The 20,953-nt window shown below is 31.4% G+C and overlaps 1 protein-coding gene across 2 annotated transcripts; it reads left to right on the top strand.

Moving 5' to 3' along the window:
- Positions 1–4,027: 4,027 nt before the first annotated feature.
- Positions 4,028–5,191, top strand: LOC115958514 (vascular-related unknown protein 1-like). 2 transcript variants are annotated; one of them, XM_031076926.1, is made up of 4 exons: positions 4,028–4,514; positions 4,634–4,672; positions 4,810–5,009; positions 5,044–5,191. In XM_031076926.1, the coding sequence occupies exons 1-3, from the start codon at positions 4,215–4,217 to the stop codon at positions 4,963–4,965; spliced, it is 495 nt and encodes a 164-aa protein (XP_030932786.1). In that variant the 5' UTR covers positions 4,028–4,214; the 3' UTR covers positions 4,966–5,009; positions 5,044–5,191. The 2 variants fall into 2 exon arrangements, with proteins under 2 accessions (XP_030932786.1, XP_030932787.1); XM_031076927.1 differs by having other exon boundaries at positions 4,810–4,988; positions 5,023–5,191.
- The last annotated feature ends 15,762 nt before the right edge of the window (positions 5,192–20,953 follow it).

Below are 20,953 nucleotides of genomic sequence, written 5' to 3' on the forward strand. Positions count from 1 at the left end.
TAGATCTACATGTTGGATGCTATGCCTTGTGCTTTTTATAGCCTTTTTATCTCTTGTTATGCTTTTTTCTTGTGTTTTGGCCTTTAGGTAGGGTGTAGATCTAGATCTTGTGGTCTAGGCCTACATTAAAGGATTTGGATCATTTTTCTTTATGCATGTGCTTGCTTTTATGCTTTATATCCAAGTTTGCTTGCTTAAATCTAGATTTTGCCATGCTTGGTGCCCTCCATGGGCTTGTGCTTGTTGGTCTTTGGGGCCACTTGCTTGTGTGGTAGCATCCGTCCTGCTTGTTGCTTGTTTGTGTAAGACCATTTGTGAAACACATCTCTGTGATGTTGGTTTGCTTGATACATACACTTCTCTGCTCTGTGCGATAATATGCTTGCCTTGCTTGCTTTGTGCCACCCGTTTGGCTCTCCTTGTCTCTTTGCATCTTTGCACGCTTGCCTACATGTTCATGCATGAGTCCTTGTGCTTGCTTGTGTCATCAAGCCTAATTCCTACTATCTTGTGCGGGTTCACACCTGTCTTTGATACACGAGATCTTGAGTCCCTTTTAGGAATTTTGCTTAATGGCAAAGAGGCCAGGCCTCCTTAAGTGGTTCTCTCTTTCTCTTAGCCCTTTCTCTAGAATCATGTATTAGGGTCTCTTTTCCTTGTACCTTTTATCTTTCCTGCACTTTGCTTGGGCCTTGTTCCTTGGGTATGACAATGTCTAATTTATATTTCTTGTACCTTGCTAGGCCATACCCGTGGAATGTTGACAATGTCTACTTTACTTTCCTACTCTGTGTGATAGCATTGTGCATGATGTATTTATATCTATATATGCTTGTATGTAGGTGATTGTGCACTTTGTATAATGGACTCTTGTGGCTAAGTGAGCGACCCTCTCTAGTCACAAGTGCTCTTGACCTTGTAGTGTTGGTATGCGCTCAAGACAATTACTGTAGGTACATATTCACACTATATTGTGTGCGTGATCATTGCGGTGTGATCATCTCGATCCATGTCACTTGAGTGACATTGGTTTTCCTGTGTATGCAACACGCATCAATATGCTTGATGCTTTGAGGGGCTCCGGCTTGTCCTAGCATAAGCATGTTGGCATGCACCACATACATAGGCATGAAACCCTACCGATGCGCCATAGCGCACCTGAGGTGAAGCACTACTGGATTTCTGCCATGAAAATGAGGTAAAATGCTACTGAATTTTCGTCATGGAAATTTGGCACCGATTCCAAACACACTAGGGAAGCATCAATCATGACCACACCCTTTCTGAAACCAAACCTCGAAGCCCAATTCCATTTAAGCCTTGAAAGCTAATGCCAAAAGCTCGCTTTTAATTATCAATGTCTGAAAATTAAGATTTTACCAAAACAAAGGACTGTCTACAAATATGCGTTATGAGGTGCCTAACACCTTCCCCACATGTAACTAGACTTCCAAACTCAAGAATCAAGATTTTTTTATCTATTCATATTAGTTTAGAAAAAACAACATTTTTCTTAGCTTAGGATTGGTAATAAAATCAAATTGAGTCAGGTGACCAATCACATCTTAGAAAAAACCCAATGATTGATAGCGACTTCACTTAACTTTGGTAACTCAATTAAAATTGACTCATTTTCCAATCACACCAGAGGTATACCTTTCTCCACAACACTCGAACTCCCGAGCCAGCAAAACTTTTCACGGACACACACGAGTGTCGCCGCAATGGGTGGTCGTATCGCCACTAGGCATCGATAACATTGACTAAATTGAAATTTACACCCTTGAAGTTTAGGGTAGTTTTGATTTTTTTTCCCCCTTAACTTTTAGAATTGGGATCTATACTCCTAATGTTACATATCATTTGGATTTAAGTCATTTCGTCCATGCACCATGATGAGGTGTTTGTTAAGTGACACCTGAACTCAAAACGACAAAGTTTTATGGATTTAATATTTGAAACTTTAGGGTGAAAAATCAAAATTACCAGAAACTTTAAGGTTGTAAATTGAAATTTAGTCAAAATAATATCCAACACAGCATTAATTGGGTTCATATGCAACTTAGTTTTGAAAGGAAAACCAACATCAATTTGAGCTTAGTTAACACTTAAAAGACACTTCATTATGGTACATTGATAGAATTATCAATCCAAATGATAAGTAATGTTAGGTTTATGGATACAAATTGTAATACGTTTAGGTCAAAATCAAAATTACTCCAAACTTTGAGGGCGTAAATTACAATTTAGTTGTTTAGATGTGATCTACTTTCCTCTCCCGCCTTCTTCAAGTTTTTTTTTTTTTTTATTTAAAATGGCATGTAGCTCTCCTAGGTGAACAATGTAGAGATATAAGTGTCCGAACTTCTTCTTCTTCCCTTTTTTTTTTTTTTTTTTTTTTTTTTTTTTTTTTTTTTTTTAGGTTTTTAAGTTGCACGACTCTGGAGTTTTACTACCTTTGAATGATAACACAATTCAAACTCATTAGTTCTTGGTTGGTTCGATGGTTGGACCTCTCCTTCTCACCTCGGTTGTGCGAGCTTTTTGCGTGGTCACAACTTTGGTAGCATTATGTATGATTGGGACTTTGGTTACCTGCAAGTTGATTAAGGCGGGAATTCATTGCGATGATCATTTGTTACATCTCTTTGAATATTTTTTGTCCTGAAGCCAGAATGCTAACCTTAGCTTATACCAATTTTTCTGGACCTAATACTTTTTTATTGGTTGCTTCTTGTGAATCAAGACTAGCCAGAAGTACTTCCTAATTTGATAAAATGACTACTTTGAGGGAGTACATACCTCCAAGTTAGACTAGCTAACACTTAGTAACTTAGATAATCATGACTATTCTTTATTCATTGTCAACATTTAAATTTACACAAAACTAGCTTTCAATTAGATAAAAGAATAAATACTAACTTCCTAGTATAATCTATCAATAAAACTAATCATAATTGGTCTCTATCCAAAATAATTTGTTTGAATAAGTAAAACAAATCCCTATCATTATCTATCCAATTATCTTCAAACTAAATTATACTCTAAACAATCCCATCTTACCTCCTATCATATCTTTCACTGAGATAAAATGCTGCAATTATAACTACCATAATATCAAAGAACATGAATTCCTTTATTTTGAGCACCAACCAAAGAGGATATAAATAGGCACCTGAGGTTAATTCCCAGAATCCTTAAGCTAGGTTGCTGCCTAGCATATTTAGTAGCATGTGAGGTATAAATGTTCTGTGTTGAAGAAGTTTATCAAGTCCTATTAATCGTATAAAACCCTCTATCCCACTTTTGCATTTTATTTTATATTTCACCGATTACAATTTATCACCTATTCTACTTTCTTTATAAAATAACTAAAGTTAAGGAAAAAAAAAAAAAAAAAGACACATAACGTATTACAATTAGTGGAGCATAAAATGAAACACATAAACAATTGGGTTGCTGAGATAAACACTTAAACTTACTTTGGAAATTCTGATTTGCAAATTAATTAGCCAACTTGAGGTCTTCTAATCAGGCCCTACGTGGAACTAACATTGAATCAGTACTCAGGTAAAGCCAGTAAGGGTTGCTGAGATAAGAAAAAGTTCAGGATCACAAATTTTTTTACAATTTCTTACCACAACTGTGACGTGACAGGGTGTAATTGGTAAAGAAAAAATAATAAATTCATGTGTAAGCGATGGTTAACCGCTCACAATTTACTACGTCAGACTTATGACAAAAATATTGTAGAATAATTTGTAGTCCTATAACTCCTCCCAAATTATTCAAGTCATTTATTTGTTATTCTTATTGACTCATTTATTGATATGGTTGAAAGGTAAGTCCTAACAGAGAAACAAGCTGCCAATGCTGTGTGAAAATCCCCTCCCCTCTGAACCACAAAGGTCAACCCCTCTCCTTCTATTATTTGATATATTGTTTTTCTTGCACGTTCTCTCTCTCTCTCTCTCTCTCTCTCTCTCTAGCCTTGGTATTTTGTTGCAACCGCTGATTAACTTCCTTCACTCTCTCACATGGCCCACATAAAGATTCTACAATATGGGTTACTTTTTATTTTCTCCATTCTTTAATCTTCTTCTTTTGTGTGTGTGTTATAAATCCTTCTTTCTTTACAAAAGGCTTCTTAACTCCCTGGCAAAAAAAAATCTAGTCTGTCTCTCTTTTTATTTATTTTTGTTCTTGTTAGATTGATGGAGAACTCTTATAATTCATGTATGAATAATACCAAAGCTGTGGCCTGTAAAGGAACCACAGACTGTGTCCCTGAGGAGAGTGGGTGGACTAAATACTTTGAAGATTTCTCAAATTATAGAGAACATAGTTTCTCTTCTTGTCTTGATAACTCTTCTTTGGTCTCTGATGCTGATTCTAGTGCCTTATGGAAAAAATCCCATAACAATTTAAAGCTTCCTAAGAAAACAAGGACCAAAATCATTTCTGTTGGTGACTCTTTGGAGGATACTGCTAGCTCTCCAGTTAATAGTCCCAAGGTCAGATATATATGAACCATCTTGTCAACTTTTATTTTCTTTCCTCTTATTGTGATTCTCTCTCTTCTTTTACATCTTTTTCTTTTGCTAATATTTTCCTTAACAATCTTTGTGAATAGGTTAGTGATTTGAGCCCAGTAACTATGCATCCAAGAAAGGTAGATGATCATATTATTAGTTCTCTGGTGATATTTTATTTTTTATTTTTAGATTAAAAAAAAAAAAACACTAAGGACTAAGTTTGGTTTGATGTTAGAAGCTAAATATGTATTTTGTGGTTGTGATGATTTTTTAGGGAAAGGGAGATACTTTAGAGCATTATCCAGAACTGCAGGCAAATGAAAGAAGTGAGGTAAACTATAGTGGAAAGAATATTAATGAATGTACAGATTTAAGGAACAGGGGGCTGTGCTTGGTTCCTTTGTCCAAGTTAGTGAACTATTTTGGTTAATTTCATTGTTATTAGAACATCTTTCTCTCTCTCTCTCTCTCTCTCTCTCTCTCTCTCTCTCTCTCTCTCTCTCTCTCTTCCTTGGAAAACATCTTATGAAAATGGACAAAGAAACTTCCTGCCAATATTTTATTGCTTGTATTGAGTTTTAAACTCATCTCTCATCATCTGTAAATTAAACTAAATCTTGTCCATGTATATATCTTGTGCGTTTTATGACTTTATCTATATACAAGAACAAACTGAGACAATGCATCTCAAAGCATGTGGATATCATTTTCATTAGCAACAGTACTTATTCATGAGGTTCTTTTCGAGGGTAGATATAACAAAGTATTACATAAAATAATTACAGAAGGCATAAAAAATATAAAAGATGGAGAAGTAACAGACTAGAGAATATGTTATTAGTAAGCTGAACCAGGGTCAAAATTCTCATACATGGACTATAAGAGCTTTGGTTGGACTTGGTCTTGCATATCTAGCCTATAATGGTGGAGCAAATTATATTGTATGTAAGTTTAGTTAAAAGTCATTTCAATCGAAAGATATCCCTAAGCGTCCAAAACTGTCATAGACATGGTATTAATGTTAAAGAAGGTACCAAAATGAGGTAGGAAAAGCATTATTCAGAATAGTAAGAAGAAGAAGAAGAAGAAGAAGAAGAAGAATGGGTGATGAAACCCTTTCTGTTGGCGCATTATAATGTTATGTAAATGTATAAAGCAATTATGTAAGTTCCAATGACGTGGCTCTTTTTGCTTGAGTGATGGTGGGAATATTCCAAATTTTACCATGTGTTATTAATCACTAAAAAATCTAAAAGCAATGTTAAAATTATTACAAATTTTACTACAACATGTTTACAAATCGATGTAATCCTGAATATAATCGATGGAACTCAATAACCTAATAAATGAATGTTTAAATTGTTCTAGTAGAATTAGTGATATTGGTTTATAAAACTTTTTATTTATATATATATATATATATATATATATATATATATAATTCAATAGTTACAATGGAGAAATAGAATTTGAATTCTATATATTTTCATTAACAACACTAGAAGATACAAAACTCTTGGTTATCAGTTTACAAGCTTTATTTAATCAAATTTGTAGTATATCCAACCTCTTTTGTTTCTTCCTATATAAAGTAAGAAAATCAGTACCCATAGGATGCCAGCAGCTAATCGATAACGCCGGTTTCATTTTGTTCCCTTTTATTCTTTTTACTAACTACAACTCATCTTAGCAAAATGCATTGACCCCACCACAGGAGATACACTAATTAAGTTTATTTTAAATAATATGGTAATGGATGTGTAAATTATTTAAGAGTTATACAATATTATTCAAGTGGGTATTGCGAATCAAAAACAGAATTTGAAAGCATGTAAGTTCCTTGTACCCTCAAAGCAAACGATATACAAAGTATATATAAACAGCAGTTGTAAAAAGAAAAGTAGATTGATAGGTTTAAATATTAATTCATCTCCAACATCTTGCAGGCCATTGAATTAAAAAAAAATCAGAAAGAAGACCCCTCCATGTGCACAAGCATTAAAGGCTGGTGAGCACAGAATAGGTCACAGAGTTGTTAAAGACATTCAGCTTCAATCCCACCATTAATTCCTCTGGTTGACTCTTTCCATTACGTTCTTCTAGATCCTCTGAATTCTTTCTTTCTTTCTAAGCTAATGATGATAATTTAATTGGATCAGAAAGTAAATTTATAATAAGCTAATTAAGATGGCGACGCTGTACTTAGTGCTTTTATTCTATACCTAATCAAAGGAAAATGCAAGTTTAACTTGTAACGTGTCTTAAGCAGGGTTCATTACGTGAACCAGTTGCTCAAAACACAAAATCAATGGTAGTAACTGAATGGAAGAAGCAGTGGCAGCTATCATTTTGATTTTGTGTGCTTGGTTTAATTGTCAAAATGTAGGAGGAAAATTCATGAAAAAAATTTGTATATTTCCGACTTGTTTTTTTTTTTGGAATCCGATGGAGTATTGTATGATATATATCGCAGAGAATGTCTAAAGCCAATGCTAAAAAGGCAATGTTTGCCTAAAGTGATATTCATCATTGCTCGTGGGTAACTTTGCAAACAAAAGGGTAAAACGAATAAAATCATTACATAGTAGTATTAACCAATACAACAAAACTAATGTTATCTTTCTTTCTTTTTTTTAATATTTAAATTCAACTATGTGATTAATTCAAGTCATGATAAATTTTGATAGAAGAAAGTAAGATATAATACTTAACGAACTATACTTAAATTTTACATAAATAAAAAGCTATATGTTATACATACAACAACAAATTCTTTCCCATAAAATAATTTTTTTTTTTTTTAAAATCTTAGTGGATTCTACTTTAATCATCAATCTCTCCCTAGTCTCTACTATTGCTATGTATTAATTGCAAGAAAAGGCATTGTTGATAGAATCGATATCAATATCCATGCACACGCAGTCATTATGAAATTTAACAGAAAAAAAAAAAAAAAAAAAAAAAAAAAAAAAAATTATACAATAATGTCATATTTAGTTTTTTTTTTTTTTTTATGGGTCACTTTTTTTTTTTTTTTTGAGAAAATTTTATGGGTCACTTAATAGTTAATTCTTCTAATTAAATTATGGTGTGGCTTATTATTCTATAAGAGGAATTGTACATGAATTAGTATAAAAATTTTCCTAAAAAACATAGGGCATCTTCGCAAGTCAAGCTTACTTTGAAAATTTTTAAATGACCATATTAGACTTTTTCTTAGAATCCAACTCCCTAAAAATATTTTGACCGGGCTTAATTCATGCTCTTGAAAATTCGGTATAAACACATTATCATTCATAATTGTTTGACTGAAAAGCTAAAGAATGGAATCACTCATGGACTAAGTGGGGGCCATGGCCCTCCTAAATATATATATATATATATATATATATATATATGTATATATATTTGGTTCCCAAAATTGAAAATTTCTCCACAAATTCAAAAAATTAAAATACTCATCTGGCCCATTCTTATGACCTCCCAATATTTTTTTAAAAGAAAAAAAAATCATTTACGTACGTAATAAATCTCTAAATGCTACAAATATTAAATTTTTTTATTTTTTATTTTTTTAATAAACTTGTGTGATTTTTTTTATACTCTAATTATTATGTTTGACTTATAAAAAAAATTAAGTATTTAGCACTGGGATTTCTGTTGTTGCTTTGGATCCAAATCTGAAACTTTGGGATTTATGTGCGTATTGCAAACTGACTCTACCTAAACCATTTGGGCTAAAGATCTCCTCTTATTTAAGTCATTAAATTATTTCCAAATTTTGCTAAATGTGAGACATGTGACGTTTATTTGATTTTGTGTGGTTTATATGATTTTTTAAGACCGTAGAATTTTTAAAATTTCACATGTCTCACACCTGGTTAAAATTTTGAAAGAAATTGAGGATTTAAATAGAAGAGAAACCTCTTCTAACAATTCATTTGGGTGCTGTTTTTTACTTTGCAACACATTAGAGGACTATTAGACATATTATAGAACACAATGCTAAGCAACTGAGACCGAATAGTTTTGATTGAAGTTTTGTTTGTAGACTTGGGCCTTCCTTTTTACTTAGGAACTATAATTAGTATCTTAGTTAGAAAAACATTAGACATATAATGATATAATAAATATATTCTTTATTTGATTCGTAGATGATGAAAATCAACTTCAATATTTGACTTCATCACCATGAATATTGTTGACACTAGAACTTCGCAACAAAATGAAAAATTATTTGTATATTAAAAAATAATTGATAAGAAATTCAATACAAACTCAATAATATCATATATAATTAAAAGAACATGGGTTCCATTTTACTGCTTCTTTCTTTTAGATAGGATTGAATTTAAAATCTGACATCAACTTTATGATGGTTGCTTTTTATTATTAAGTTAAGACACCACTTAGTTTTTTGTATAACTGAGATTTGAATCCAAGTCTTTTATTCGATAAGAGACATTACGAGTTAAATTAACTACAACCCACTATCTCTGTAATATGTTAATAATATATAAATGCCCCCCACCCTAAAAATAATGTATAGATGCTAGTTTGATTTTCATATATTAATATAGTTTTAAATCTTATTATATTTCATATTCTTGAATGTGAAAATTTTTTGGTTCATACTTTGGCCTTGAAGATGAAATCCTACTCCCAAGCTTGAAAATTCTATCAATGATTAATTCATATAGCTAAGCCAAGAGGCCATTATAAATATATATATATATATATATATTAGGGTAAAGTATATGAAAAACCCCATAGTTTAATATGTTGTATACATTAAAGCCTACACTTTTAAATGGGACATGTTAAACCCCAAACTTTTATAAATGTACCCAAAAAAAAAAAAACCCAAACAAATTCCCCCCCCCCTCACACCATTAGTCCTCTTAACAGTAGAATTGAAAACAAAACCCTACCCCGAGAGAGAGAGAGAGAGAGAGAGAGAGAGAGAGAGAGAGAGAGAGAGAGAGAGAGTAAATCCACCGTTTAAGAGGACTAATGGTGCAAGAGTGGGATTTAATTAGGATTGTTTTAGGTATTTTTGTAAAAGTATGGTTTGTAAAGTGCCTCATTTAAATGTATTTCAATGATATAACTATGAGTTTGTTTTGTTTTGTTTTTTTTTTCACGTGCCTTCCTCTATTTTTATTGCTATAGAGAACTTGAGAAAATTCTAAAAAGGTTTGGGAATAATGAACCCTTCTTTTTAGCACATGGCTGCGTCGTTACCATGAGTTGATATAATAAGTTAATCATCTATGAATGATATATGTATATATACAGGACCGAAATGAAATGATTTATGATTATTAATTCTCGAGAACAATTTAATTTAGGGGATAAGGTTTGTATATGAAGTTTTCAAGTCATCGTCATAAGTTATGTGATATGAAATTTGAAAATTATTGATGAACATCTTAATGTACAAACAATTTAGGATTATTGGAATAGATCAGCAAAAGTTTGTAATTGGATAAGCATTAGACTAGTGGCTTTAAATTGATTAGCGACTAAAGTTAGGTGGCCAATCACATAGTTAACAACCACTAATATGTTGATGTGATTTAAATTTATGGATTGGTAGATCAAAGGTTTTACTCAGACTCATTTTGAAACATAGGTTGTCTTTTTCTTCTAATGTTTGAAAAGACTTGTCTTTTTTTTTTTTTTTTTTTTGGTGTGTGCTGATGAAGAAAAAACTTGTCAATATGCTCTGTAATGATGAAATAGAAAGGACTGGGCATAAAATGGGTAGCCCACTTCAATGCATATGTTTGTGTGTGTGTATATATATGTATATATATATATATATATATATATGAATATGTGTGTATATACATGCAGCTTTCGATTCCTGTGCAATATATGGGTTGAGATAAAAATGAATTAATTAATTAGAGATATATAAAACAAGTTAAGGCCAAAAAACATGATGAGTTGGGTATTGCTAGACCAAATCATGAAGGAAATTATATATATATGCTGGAGTATAACTATGAGAAATATATATTGTTCAATACTACTGTAAAACATGCACCAATTGTCTATAAGTTCTAAGTATGAAGTTGGAAAGAATAGATTATTGTATCGAAATTTATAACATTTCTAATTGAATAAGGTGCTTTTGGTTTAACCCTTGTACCCTGCCTTTCCAGAAAAGATATGTTTCGAAAAAGTATTAAATAAAAACAAATGGCCAATTGGTATCATATATGTGGGAATTAAGAAAATGACTACCCTAAACAATATCTCTAAATTTCTGTTGTCACGTCATTATCTAATACAAGTGCCTCTTTAACTGTTTGATTAGATACCATTATTACTTTATCGAAAACAAAAAAAATAAAGATTAGATACCATTATTTATATCATTTTCAACACATGCCGGCCTTTATCATGCGGCTTTAGAGAGACCTTCATAGCTTGATTATTATTATTTTTTTATTTATTTTTTTTTTTTTCTGATTGCGCTTGATTATAATTTATAAGTTATACCTTAACAGGGTCATATCATACTCTCAATTTTTGTTTTATATATTTTTGTTCTCAATTTTTCTTGTTTGCTTAGAATTGAGTCTTTGAGTGTTGTGACTGATTTACCAAAAAAGGTTTGTGACGTTCCTCCCCAAAAAAAAAAAAAAATTGTGACTGTTGCACGCTGCTTAGGGAACGAGAGATTTCCAATTAATTATCTTATATTATATACTGCGAAAAATACCGTAATTAAAAGTAATTTATAACTATTTCTCAAAAGTGAGTTCCAGTTAACTCAATTGGTAAAAAATTTTATGGTTGAATAAGAGATATGGAGTTCAATCCCTACTTACACCAGAAAACCGATTGGTGTCTTGGTTTGATGATAAAAAACTATTATCAGGAGCGAACACCATAAGTTGAAACTCTCTCTCAAAAAAAAAAAAAAAAATTATTTACAAAATTGGTTATAACCTTAAGCTACAAACTTACTTAATATCTTTTTTGGAGGTGAATTTTGACAAATTCATCATTGAATTATATTTTCTTCTTATATTCTCCATGTTTGCAAAAATTCAAGAAAATTAAAGATTAATAGTTATGTCATCAATAAATTTTTAAATTGTAAGTATTTGTAATTTAAAATTATGCATAAAATATAAGTTTATAAATTATATAGTAAATAATATCTAATTGATACAAAATTTGACATATGTATTAAAAACATAAAAAAAACATGTAATTTAACAGTTAGATTTTCAAAATATGTAGTAATATTTATTTAATTGAGAAAGTTTGTAGCTAAGGTTACAATTAATTTTATAACTAAATTTTGTCATAAAAAAATAAAAAAAATAAAAAAAGAAAAAAGAAAAAAAGTGTGACTTATTACTCCGCGTATATGCATGAATGTTGAAGTATTCGGTAGAAGACGTGCCCAATGGAGCCTCCGTATATAGTTTCTAAAGTAGGACATTTTTTTTTTTTTAATTTTTGGATGCCTTGACCTTAGGTAATAAAGAGGTGGGTGGGAATAGATATGTTGTAGATTCAAATTTTGTCTTTGAATACAAAAGGCCAACCCCCCATCAAAAAAAAAGAATACAAAAGGCCAACCAACGAACCATTCGCTGCCTCCAACAGGCTGGCATGTGTTTGTGGAAAAATAATACTCGTACTATCAAATTTAAGATAATACATCATCTATATATATATATATATATATATATATAAAAGGTGAAGTTAAGAGAAACTTAAATTAAAATTTCAAATTAGAGTTCTAATTTTGCGTCATATATCCTAAATTATTTATTCTTAAAAAGTTTTATTTTTTAATTTTAAAATCAAATGTGGGATCACATGATAAATATTTATCCAAGTGAGTTATTAAGTACAAAAATCAAAGAGTCTAGAATAAATGAATCGTAAAAAAAAAAAAAACAGTTTCACATTTTTTTTTTTTAAACATGGACAATTTATATTTTATACCTAATAATATCCTTACAAAATTTTTTAAAGAGTTAACAAAATATAAAAATAACTATCAATAGTATTTAAATGATATATATAAGAATTATATTATGCATCTTGTTGTATATCTTAAGTATATCCATGCATATGCATGGGGTTACAAGCTAGTGGTATTAGTATATGATAGTAAAAATGTAAATTAGAAAGATTCTATTTTGTGACATTAGCACCTTAATTTAATGTCAAAATTGTAAAGGGTATTAGATCATTACATGTAGGTTGAAAAGAAAAATTACAACTTATCTATATTTATTGGATTAAAGTCATTCAAGAGTAAACAAATTCTAATTAAATTATGTTTAAATTTCTCTATACATTATAGGCGTAAATGCACTTTTGGTTCCTATATTTTACACTTTTTTTCTATTTTGGTCTCTACATTTTATTTTTATCAATTTTAGTTCCTAAACCAATTAACGTGTGACATTTAAGTCCTTACCGTCAGCCAACTAACGAGAAAAGCTAAGGTGGCAGACAAAACACCCTATTAGTTGACGTGGCACTGATGTGGCGATTAAAATATTATTAAAAAAATATTATTTGGCATTTTTATATGCCACATCAGCATTTAATTTTTTATAAAAAGCCGTGTCAGACAATTTAAACCAAAAAAGAAAATAAATTAAAAAACAAAACTTTTTTTTTTTTTTTTACTTTCATTATTTTTTCGTAAGAACTGAAGTTGTTCTTCATGTTCTTCCTAAATCCATGAAATAAACCAATCTCCAACAAACCTCAAATCCAAATCCAGCAACCAAATCTACTCCATCAAATCCAAGAAAATCCCAATTTCAAATCCAGACATATATTTCAAGACTTCTCAAACCCAGAAAAATTAAACTCAAATCAACCACTCCATAGATCTCAATCCCAAGACCCACGGCGAGCTGCTACCCACGAACCCAGGTCCACCCACAGCACCACAACCCCACGCTAATGTCCACCGTGACAACCCAAAATCTCAGATCGACCACTACCAAAACCCAAATCATAACCTACATGTCACGCTCCTCAAAACCCAAAACCAAATCAGTCATGCTCCTCCTCCATAAATCAAAACCCAAACCCATAGATTGGCTTCGCCGGCTACAAATCAGAGATGTTGGAGGTGGGTATGGCTTCACCGACGTGAGGGAGATTTTTGCCTTGGTGGATCGGGTACATGCAGAGCTCGAAGTGGGCGGAGGTAAAAGAAGTGAAGAAAAGGGAGAAAACTCACCGGCCTGGCATCGAAGTGTGGGGTGGAGCTGCGTCGGAGTATGGGTGGACGTTAGACTTTCGACAGAGTGTGGGGTGGAGCTGCATCTCTCTGTCGTCAATGTGTGGGGGTGGAACTGAGGTGAGCTTGAGGATGAGTTTCGGGGTGTGTGAGGAGTATGTGAGGAGTGACCAATCTACAAATCTATTGAAGGTAAAATGGAAAGGGAAATTCATTCACGGCATGGGAAGCTTATTTTACAGCGTAGGGTCGTGTTTCTGAAGAAAAATTATGGGTTTATGGGTTTGCTAGAGATTGAATTGGTTACTGGGTTTATGGGTTTATTTCTTTGATTTATTTATGGTTTGGTTTGGTTTTTTGGATTTATTTCTTATTTTTCTGGATTTGATGGAGTAGATTTGGTTGCTGAATTTGGATTTAGGGTTTGCTGGAAATTGGTTTATTTCATGGAATTAGGAAGAACACGAAGAACAACTTCAATTCTTATGAAAAAATAATGAAAGTAATAATAATAATAATAATAATAATAATAATAATAAATTTAAGTTTTTTTTTTAATTTATTTTCCTTTTTGGTTTAAATTGTCTAACATGGCTTTTTATAAAAAATTAAAATGCTAATGTGGCATATAAAAATGCCAAATAATATTTTTTTTAATAATATTTTAATCGTCACATTAACGCCACGTCAACTAATAGGGTGTTCTGTCTGCCACCTCAATTTTTTTCGTTAGTTGGTTGACAGTGAAGACTTAAATGCCACGCGTTAATTTGTTTAAAGATTAAAAGTAGTAATATATATGTATGTATGTATGTATGTATGTATGTATATTTTTTAGAGAGTTTCAACTTATGGTGTCTACTCCTGATAATAGTTTTTTATAATCGGATCAAGACACCAATCAGTTTTTTGATGTAAATAGGGACTGAACCTTAGATCTCTTATTCAACTATCAGAAACTTTACTAGTTGAGCTAACTAAAACCTACACACCAATTAATTTTAAGATTAAGCGGGTTTCAAACCTCAGATTTTTTATTCAAGCTAAGACACCAATTGATTTTAAGATTAAACGGGTTTTGAACCTTAGATCTTTTATTTGATGATAAGAGAGTTTACCAATTAAGCTTTTTTTTTTTTTTTTTTTTGAGTAAACAGTAATACTTATTAGAACACATACGAAAATAGTAATATTAGTGTTTTAAACAGAGTTTCTAATATATTACATAACCAAAGTACTGCTACAAAATGACTTAACCTTTGTAATTTACCAATTAAGTTAATTGAAACCTACAGTTTTAATATATTTTCATCACATAAATATTGAATTTAATTTTATACATTCACATTTAGTACTTATATAATTGTTTTTTTAATAGAGGTCGTTTTTTTTTGGGTATTCTCGGTTGCTCTTTTTTATTTGCTTTCCAATTTTGGACTTTGCATCACAAAATGACAACAAAGGTTTGCTTAGAAAAGAAAATGTATTAGAAAAAATGTCATTTACCATCAATTGTGTTAGGAAAAGTAACAAGGTGGGGGGTGACTCATTTGTATGGTTATTATCAAGTCAAAATTTAAACACGTAGTTGTGTTAAACCATAAAATACATATATTATTATAATCCCTAATGACAATTAAGGTCAATGTAAATTTTTTTTTTCTAATTTAATAAAAGAATCTAATGTACTAGACCCTTTTATTTTTAAGTTTGATTAGAATCGCCTACAACTACCTGAACCTTACCCCTAGGGAGGTGCCAATAGACTATCTTAGGATAGGCTAATATACTAGACTTAAACTATCTATATCTAAATTTCACCATTGTTTTTCATTACTTTTATCACATGGGTTAACTATGTAGTACAGATTTATAGGCTATTATGCATTTTGTAAAAAATTGTGCAGTTAAGGAGACATAAAAACCCTGATGACGGCTATGCGTGATTCTCGGCCATGGTCATGGCTGAGTTGGGCGGCCAGAAAAATAGATAGAATGACTTGTTCTGTTTTTTGGAATTGGGATTGGAATTGGATTTTTTCTAAATGAAGCCCCCCATGAACAGGAAAAAAAGATGATGAATAATAATAATAATCAATAATCATTGATTGATAACCATGTGCAAGCCTGTTGAACTTCGAATGTTGTCCTTTCACTTTGATTGAATTTTGTTTTGGTGATGTAATTCCTTTTGACTTTTTCAAGGAAACATCTTTTGTAATTTGTAATTGAAATGTCCCCGTGACTAGCTAGAAAATAATTGGTGGCAGTCAGTCACCCATTTTGGTCCCGTGATTAGAAAGGCATTGTTGTAGTCATTTTACGGGTAACAGTACCACCTCACCTGAGTTGCAACCTTTAGATTATTATGATTATCATTATCCCATCAATCTAATTTTCTCTTTTGCTTGCACCCATAACCCATTAATTACTTTCCATCAACAACAACCCAAAAAAAAAAAAAAAATGTACCCATTATTTTATTATTTTTTTTTTTGCCGGCTTTCAATTTCTACAGTATTAAACAAAAACATTCTACTCGAATAAGAAGAGCATAAAATCTTGAAACAAAATCTTATATATCTTTTATAAATGTGGGGGGAGAGAGAGAGAGAGAGAGCAACGAAGGAAGAACAAGATATTGGTCTGCATTCATTCATTCAAAAACGCTCAAAAATAATGCTTATATTATTAGTATAATAGTATTAGTAGGTTAATTAGAGGAATTTGGTTATCACTTTTGATTAAAAAAATATTTAAGAGGAATTTGGCCCTCTAGTTTTTCACTGCACCTTGTTCAAAGGTTTTTTGGTTTATGTGCACATTCACTCATTTGCCACCAAGTTACAACCAGCCAGTAATAAGGGTGTACATGGTTTGGTACGATGCGATTTGAGGTATTTTCATTCATTGCACAATAAGGTGCGATTTTAATAAATTTATAAAAGAGAGTGAATGAAAGCATAAGAATCTCAATCACGATGACAGTGGCTTGGTGATGGACTGACCATTGGATAGGCGGTGGGAGGCAAAAACACTGGGGTTTGATATGAGGGAAAGTGAGGATTGAGAGAATGACTCCATGAAAGAGACTTGATTGTCTTCTTTGAAATATAACCCTTTTTTGAGTGTCATCGTCTCACGTATAATATATTATTTATACATATAAAATAATACACACACCTATGAACTGGTGCAATTTAATTAGTTTAGTTAATCATTTTTGGGTGTAAACAGGGTTCGAACCTTAAATTTTATTTTATTTTTTTTATGATAAGAATACTGTAACTTTCATTAAGAAGAAGATAAATTCAAAACATCTTGAGCTAGTGCAGACTCAAGCATATTAGGATTTTTCTCTATTCAGGTTACATAAGTATCAATGCTTTTGACATATTGAGCCAAAATGTGCGCTGGTCAATTTTCTTGCCACTTCACATGACATAGTTGGACCATTCTATCTCTTATTTTACCCCAAAAGACTTTATTAGTTAATCTAATTAAAGCCCACAAGCCATGAAGACTAAAATCTCGTAATCATCTCATACTTATTTAATTATTTATCTCAGATTTATGACTTACAAAAACAAAAAAAGTGAACATACTTCATGTGTTGGGTTAAGATAACTTGATCCTTGTTAATTAATTAAATTACCCAAGTTGATTAATTAGGTCAAATTACATGCAAATCGTGGAGACACCAACAAATCACCAAATAAACTAAATGCATCGAAAATTAAATTGACATGGTGATTTGTTGACAAATGGAAAAAACCTTTCGCAAGGAAAAAATTTCACTGGGTGAATTTAAGGTCACCACTCCCAAAAATCCACTAATCAATAATCAAGCGATTACAAGTATGAGGTATCTTACCACTACCCTAACCTATCCCAAGATACCAACCTCCAGTTAAACCTTTACTTCAATACCCAATTGGACTTGTTCTTATAATAGCATTCTTTCCTTTGATGCAAAAATTTCTAATTTGTGACTAACTCATTTGCATGGATCCCAATATGTTACTAACTCCAGCAACTTGAATGATTGTTGTTGGCTACAAAGTTTTTCACTTCATTAACAATGAATATCATAAAGAACTTGGTTACAAAACCCTATGGCGTACAAACGCAGTAACTTCTCACAGAGAAAATTAAACTCTTAGACTATGTATCCATGTATGACGGCCCTTAAAATAAGCTTTATATATGTCTAAGTTTGTGAGAAAAGAAATCCCAAACAAATAATACAGCATGGGCCGAATTTTAGATCTAGAAATTCTGAAATCGTAATTTTTGATAGATCGAGCTTGTGTCGAGCTTCCCATTTAGTCTTGATAGCAACTATCTGTCAAGCTATCTGTTAACCTTTAATGAAACAACTTTTCTTCAGATGTTTCTTAGATCAATCTTCATGTCTTTAATACTAATACTTGATATGTTTGAACAACATATTTCTTGATATATTAAACCTAACATAAATTTACCCAATTACAAGTAAAGTGGGTTTTGTTAAGAGATTAGCCAATTACATAAAATATATAAATATATATATATATATATATATATATATATGATCCTAACAATATGTTTGGTTGTTTGTATCTACTCTTACTATTTTAACAAGTTTTAGTACACGAAAGAAAGTAGGTTGGCTTGGCCCCCTTTAAGAAAAATTTTTGGCTCCGCTACTAACATAATTTGTGTGAGTTTGGATACAACGTTTGCGTCCCTGCGTTTTTTAATGGGTCTCGTGCACTGTTTACGGCACCCACAATTACTTTTTTCAGCAAAAACAACTTTAAAACTAGTCCCACGGCACCATTCACACATTTAAAAATTATTTTGCTACAATATTTTTAGTTTTCAGTAATAAGCGGTATCAAAACAGACCCTTTTATAGATCATAAAAACTAAAAAGTCATATTTAAAACCCCATTGCCCTTCTTTTAAAAAATTAAAAAAAAAATTTGAGGGAAAAGACAGAATAAAAAAGATAATAACTTTAAAAAAAGAAGAAGAAGAAGGAAGCCTTTGCGAACTTTAAACCGTATTTCCTTTCACAATGGCAATATATTAAAATATATTTTAAATATATACATACTTATACATATCTATAGAATTGAATCGTGATCTCTCAATATTTATTGAAAGGAAAACGACACTCGATCGAAAATTGTTAAACACAAGAATAAGGATCTATAAGATTTATGACCTGTTTGGAATGAGGGGGAAGTTAAGGGGAGTAGAGTAGAGTTAGCTAAAAATAAACTAATTTTGTGCTAAGTCTACTCTACTCCCCCTCCCTCTCCCTAAATCCAAACAAACCATTAATCAAGGATGTTCATTTAAAATAGGGAGGATCACAAAGATTTTTAGTATCTATAAAATCATTTGACACCAGTTATAGCCAGCCATAAATCACAAAAGACTCATGTTTAAACAAAAAATTGTGCATCTAGACTCAAACACGTGAGAAAGGGAGGGAATAAGGAAGCATGCAGGTCCAAATAAAAACTCAAAACATTTTACATATGTGTGTGAGTGTGTGAGTGTGTGTGTGTGTGTGTGTGTGTGTGTGTGTGTGTGTGAGAGAGAAAGAAGCTTTTTATTTTTTGGATTTACACGTTTTACTCATGGCAGCTTTATTTTTATTTTTATTTTAAGAAGAAGTATTAGTACTTGACTAGATACGTTTGTGGAAAAAAAAAAAAACAGTTTTATTTTTTATTTTATTTTCAAAAAGAAGAAGTTGTACTAGTACTTAACAACTAACGTACTTAAGAGAGAAATGTGGAGGTGGGAGAAAAAACTTTTTTTTTTTAATTTTAATTTAGCTAAAAATTAGGAGTTTTTAAATTACTAATTTTTACATGTCTAACCTTATGATTTAAGCCTAGAAACGGGTGAATTTGAGGATATTTTAGGCATCTAAATTGAGGATCTTAAATAGGAGAAGCCTCTTAAATAGTAGTAATAAGAGGAGGAGTAGTAGTAGTGGTGTGTGTGTATATATATATATATATTCATACCTCTCTGACAATCATACACATACTCAAAGGAGAAAACAATGTTGTGACCTTACTTTGTAAAGAATACAAACCAATCTTAGGGACAATCTTCAATTCTATTTTGTGGATTTATTTCCTTGAGGGTTGGTGACAAGGGTGGAACCAGAAAATTTTGTTTAAGGGGAAGGGGGAGTAAAATTATTGTATTGATATGCAATTAAAAAATAACTCATAGTAATATATATATATATATATATATATATATATATATATGGGGCACAAGATTATTGTTAGAAATTTGTAATAAGTGTAATAAAATACTAACAAATCACCAAAGTTAATTGTAAAATACTAACAACTTCATAAATCACTTTTATTGACACATCAATTTATAAACATTTTGTTGTAAAATTTATAGTTGTTTCAATCTCCGTTTAGGAAGTGCGTTTTGTGCATTTTCTAGTAGAAGCGTTTTTTCTGTGGGTCCTGTGCACTATTCACAGGACCCACAAGTACCTTCATTTAGCAATTTTTTCTTTGAAATTAGGTCCCACGATACTATTCATACATTTAAAAATTATTTTGCTGCAGTGTTTTTAATTTTCAATTTTCAACAATAAGCGGTATTTAAACAGACTCTTAGCATTTTTCTTTAATAGGAAAAGTTGAAGGAAGCTTCTAAAGGAAGTTAATAGCAAAAGTTATGACTAAAAGTTAGTAAAGTTAGGGGTAAAAGTAAAAGTTATGGGATATAAATGACGTGTTGGGAGGGTAATGGAAAAGGATAATGAAAGGAGTTGGGATTTGGGGTGGCAAATTGTTGACATGTAGGGAGAGAGGGCCAAAGTTTGTCCTTGGGGGGCCATCTCTTTTAAAAATGACAAGGAATTGAGTTTCACCTACTCTTAGACTACTGTTATAGGGATTTTAAAAAAATTTGGGGGGCCATGGCTATACCCTACTTACAATGTAGTTCCGCCCCTAGTGGATGGTAACCCTCAAAGAGTTTTTTCACTTTAGGGTTTTCTCTTCATATTCGCATCATATGTGTTTCTTACTTTTTGCGTTTATTTATATTTACAGTAACAATTAAACATAAACATAAACATATCGTGCAAGAATAATAGGATTTTAAAAAAATTTGGGGGGCCATGGCTATCCCCTACTTACAA

Source organism: Quercus lobata, chromosome 8 (assembly GCF_001633185.2).
Source record: "Quercus lobata isolate SW786 chromosome 8, ValleyOak3.0 Primary Assembly, whole genome shotgun sequence".
Taxonomy (NCBI): domain Eukaryota; kingdom Viridiplantae; phylum Streptophyta; class Magnoliopsida; order Fagales; family Fagaceae; genus Quercus; species Quercus lobata.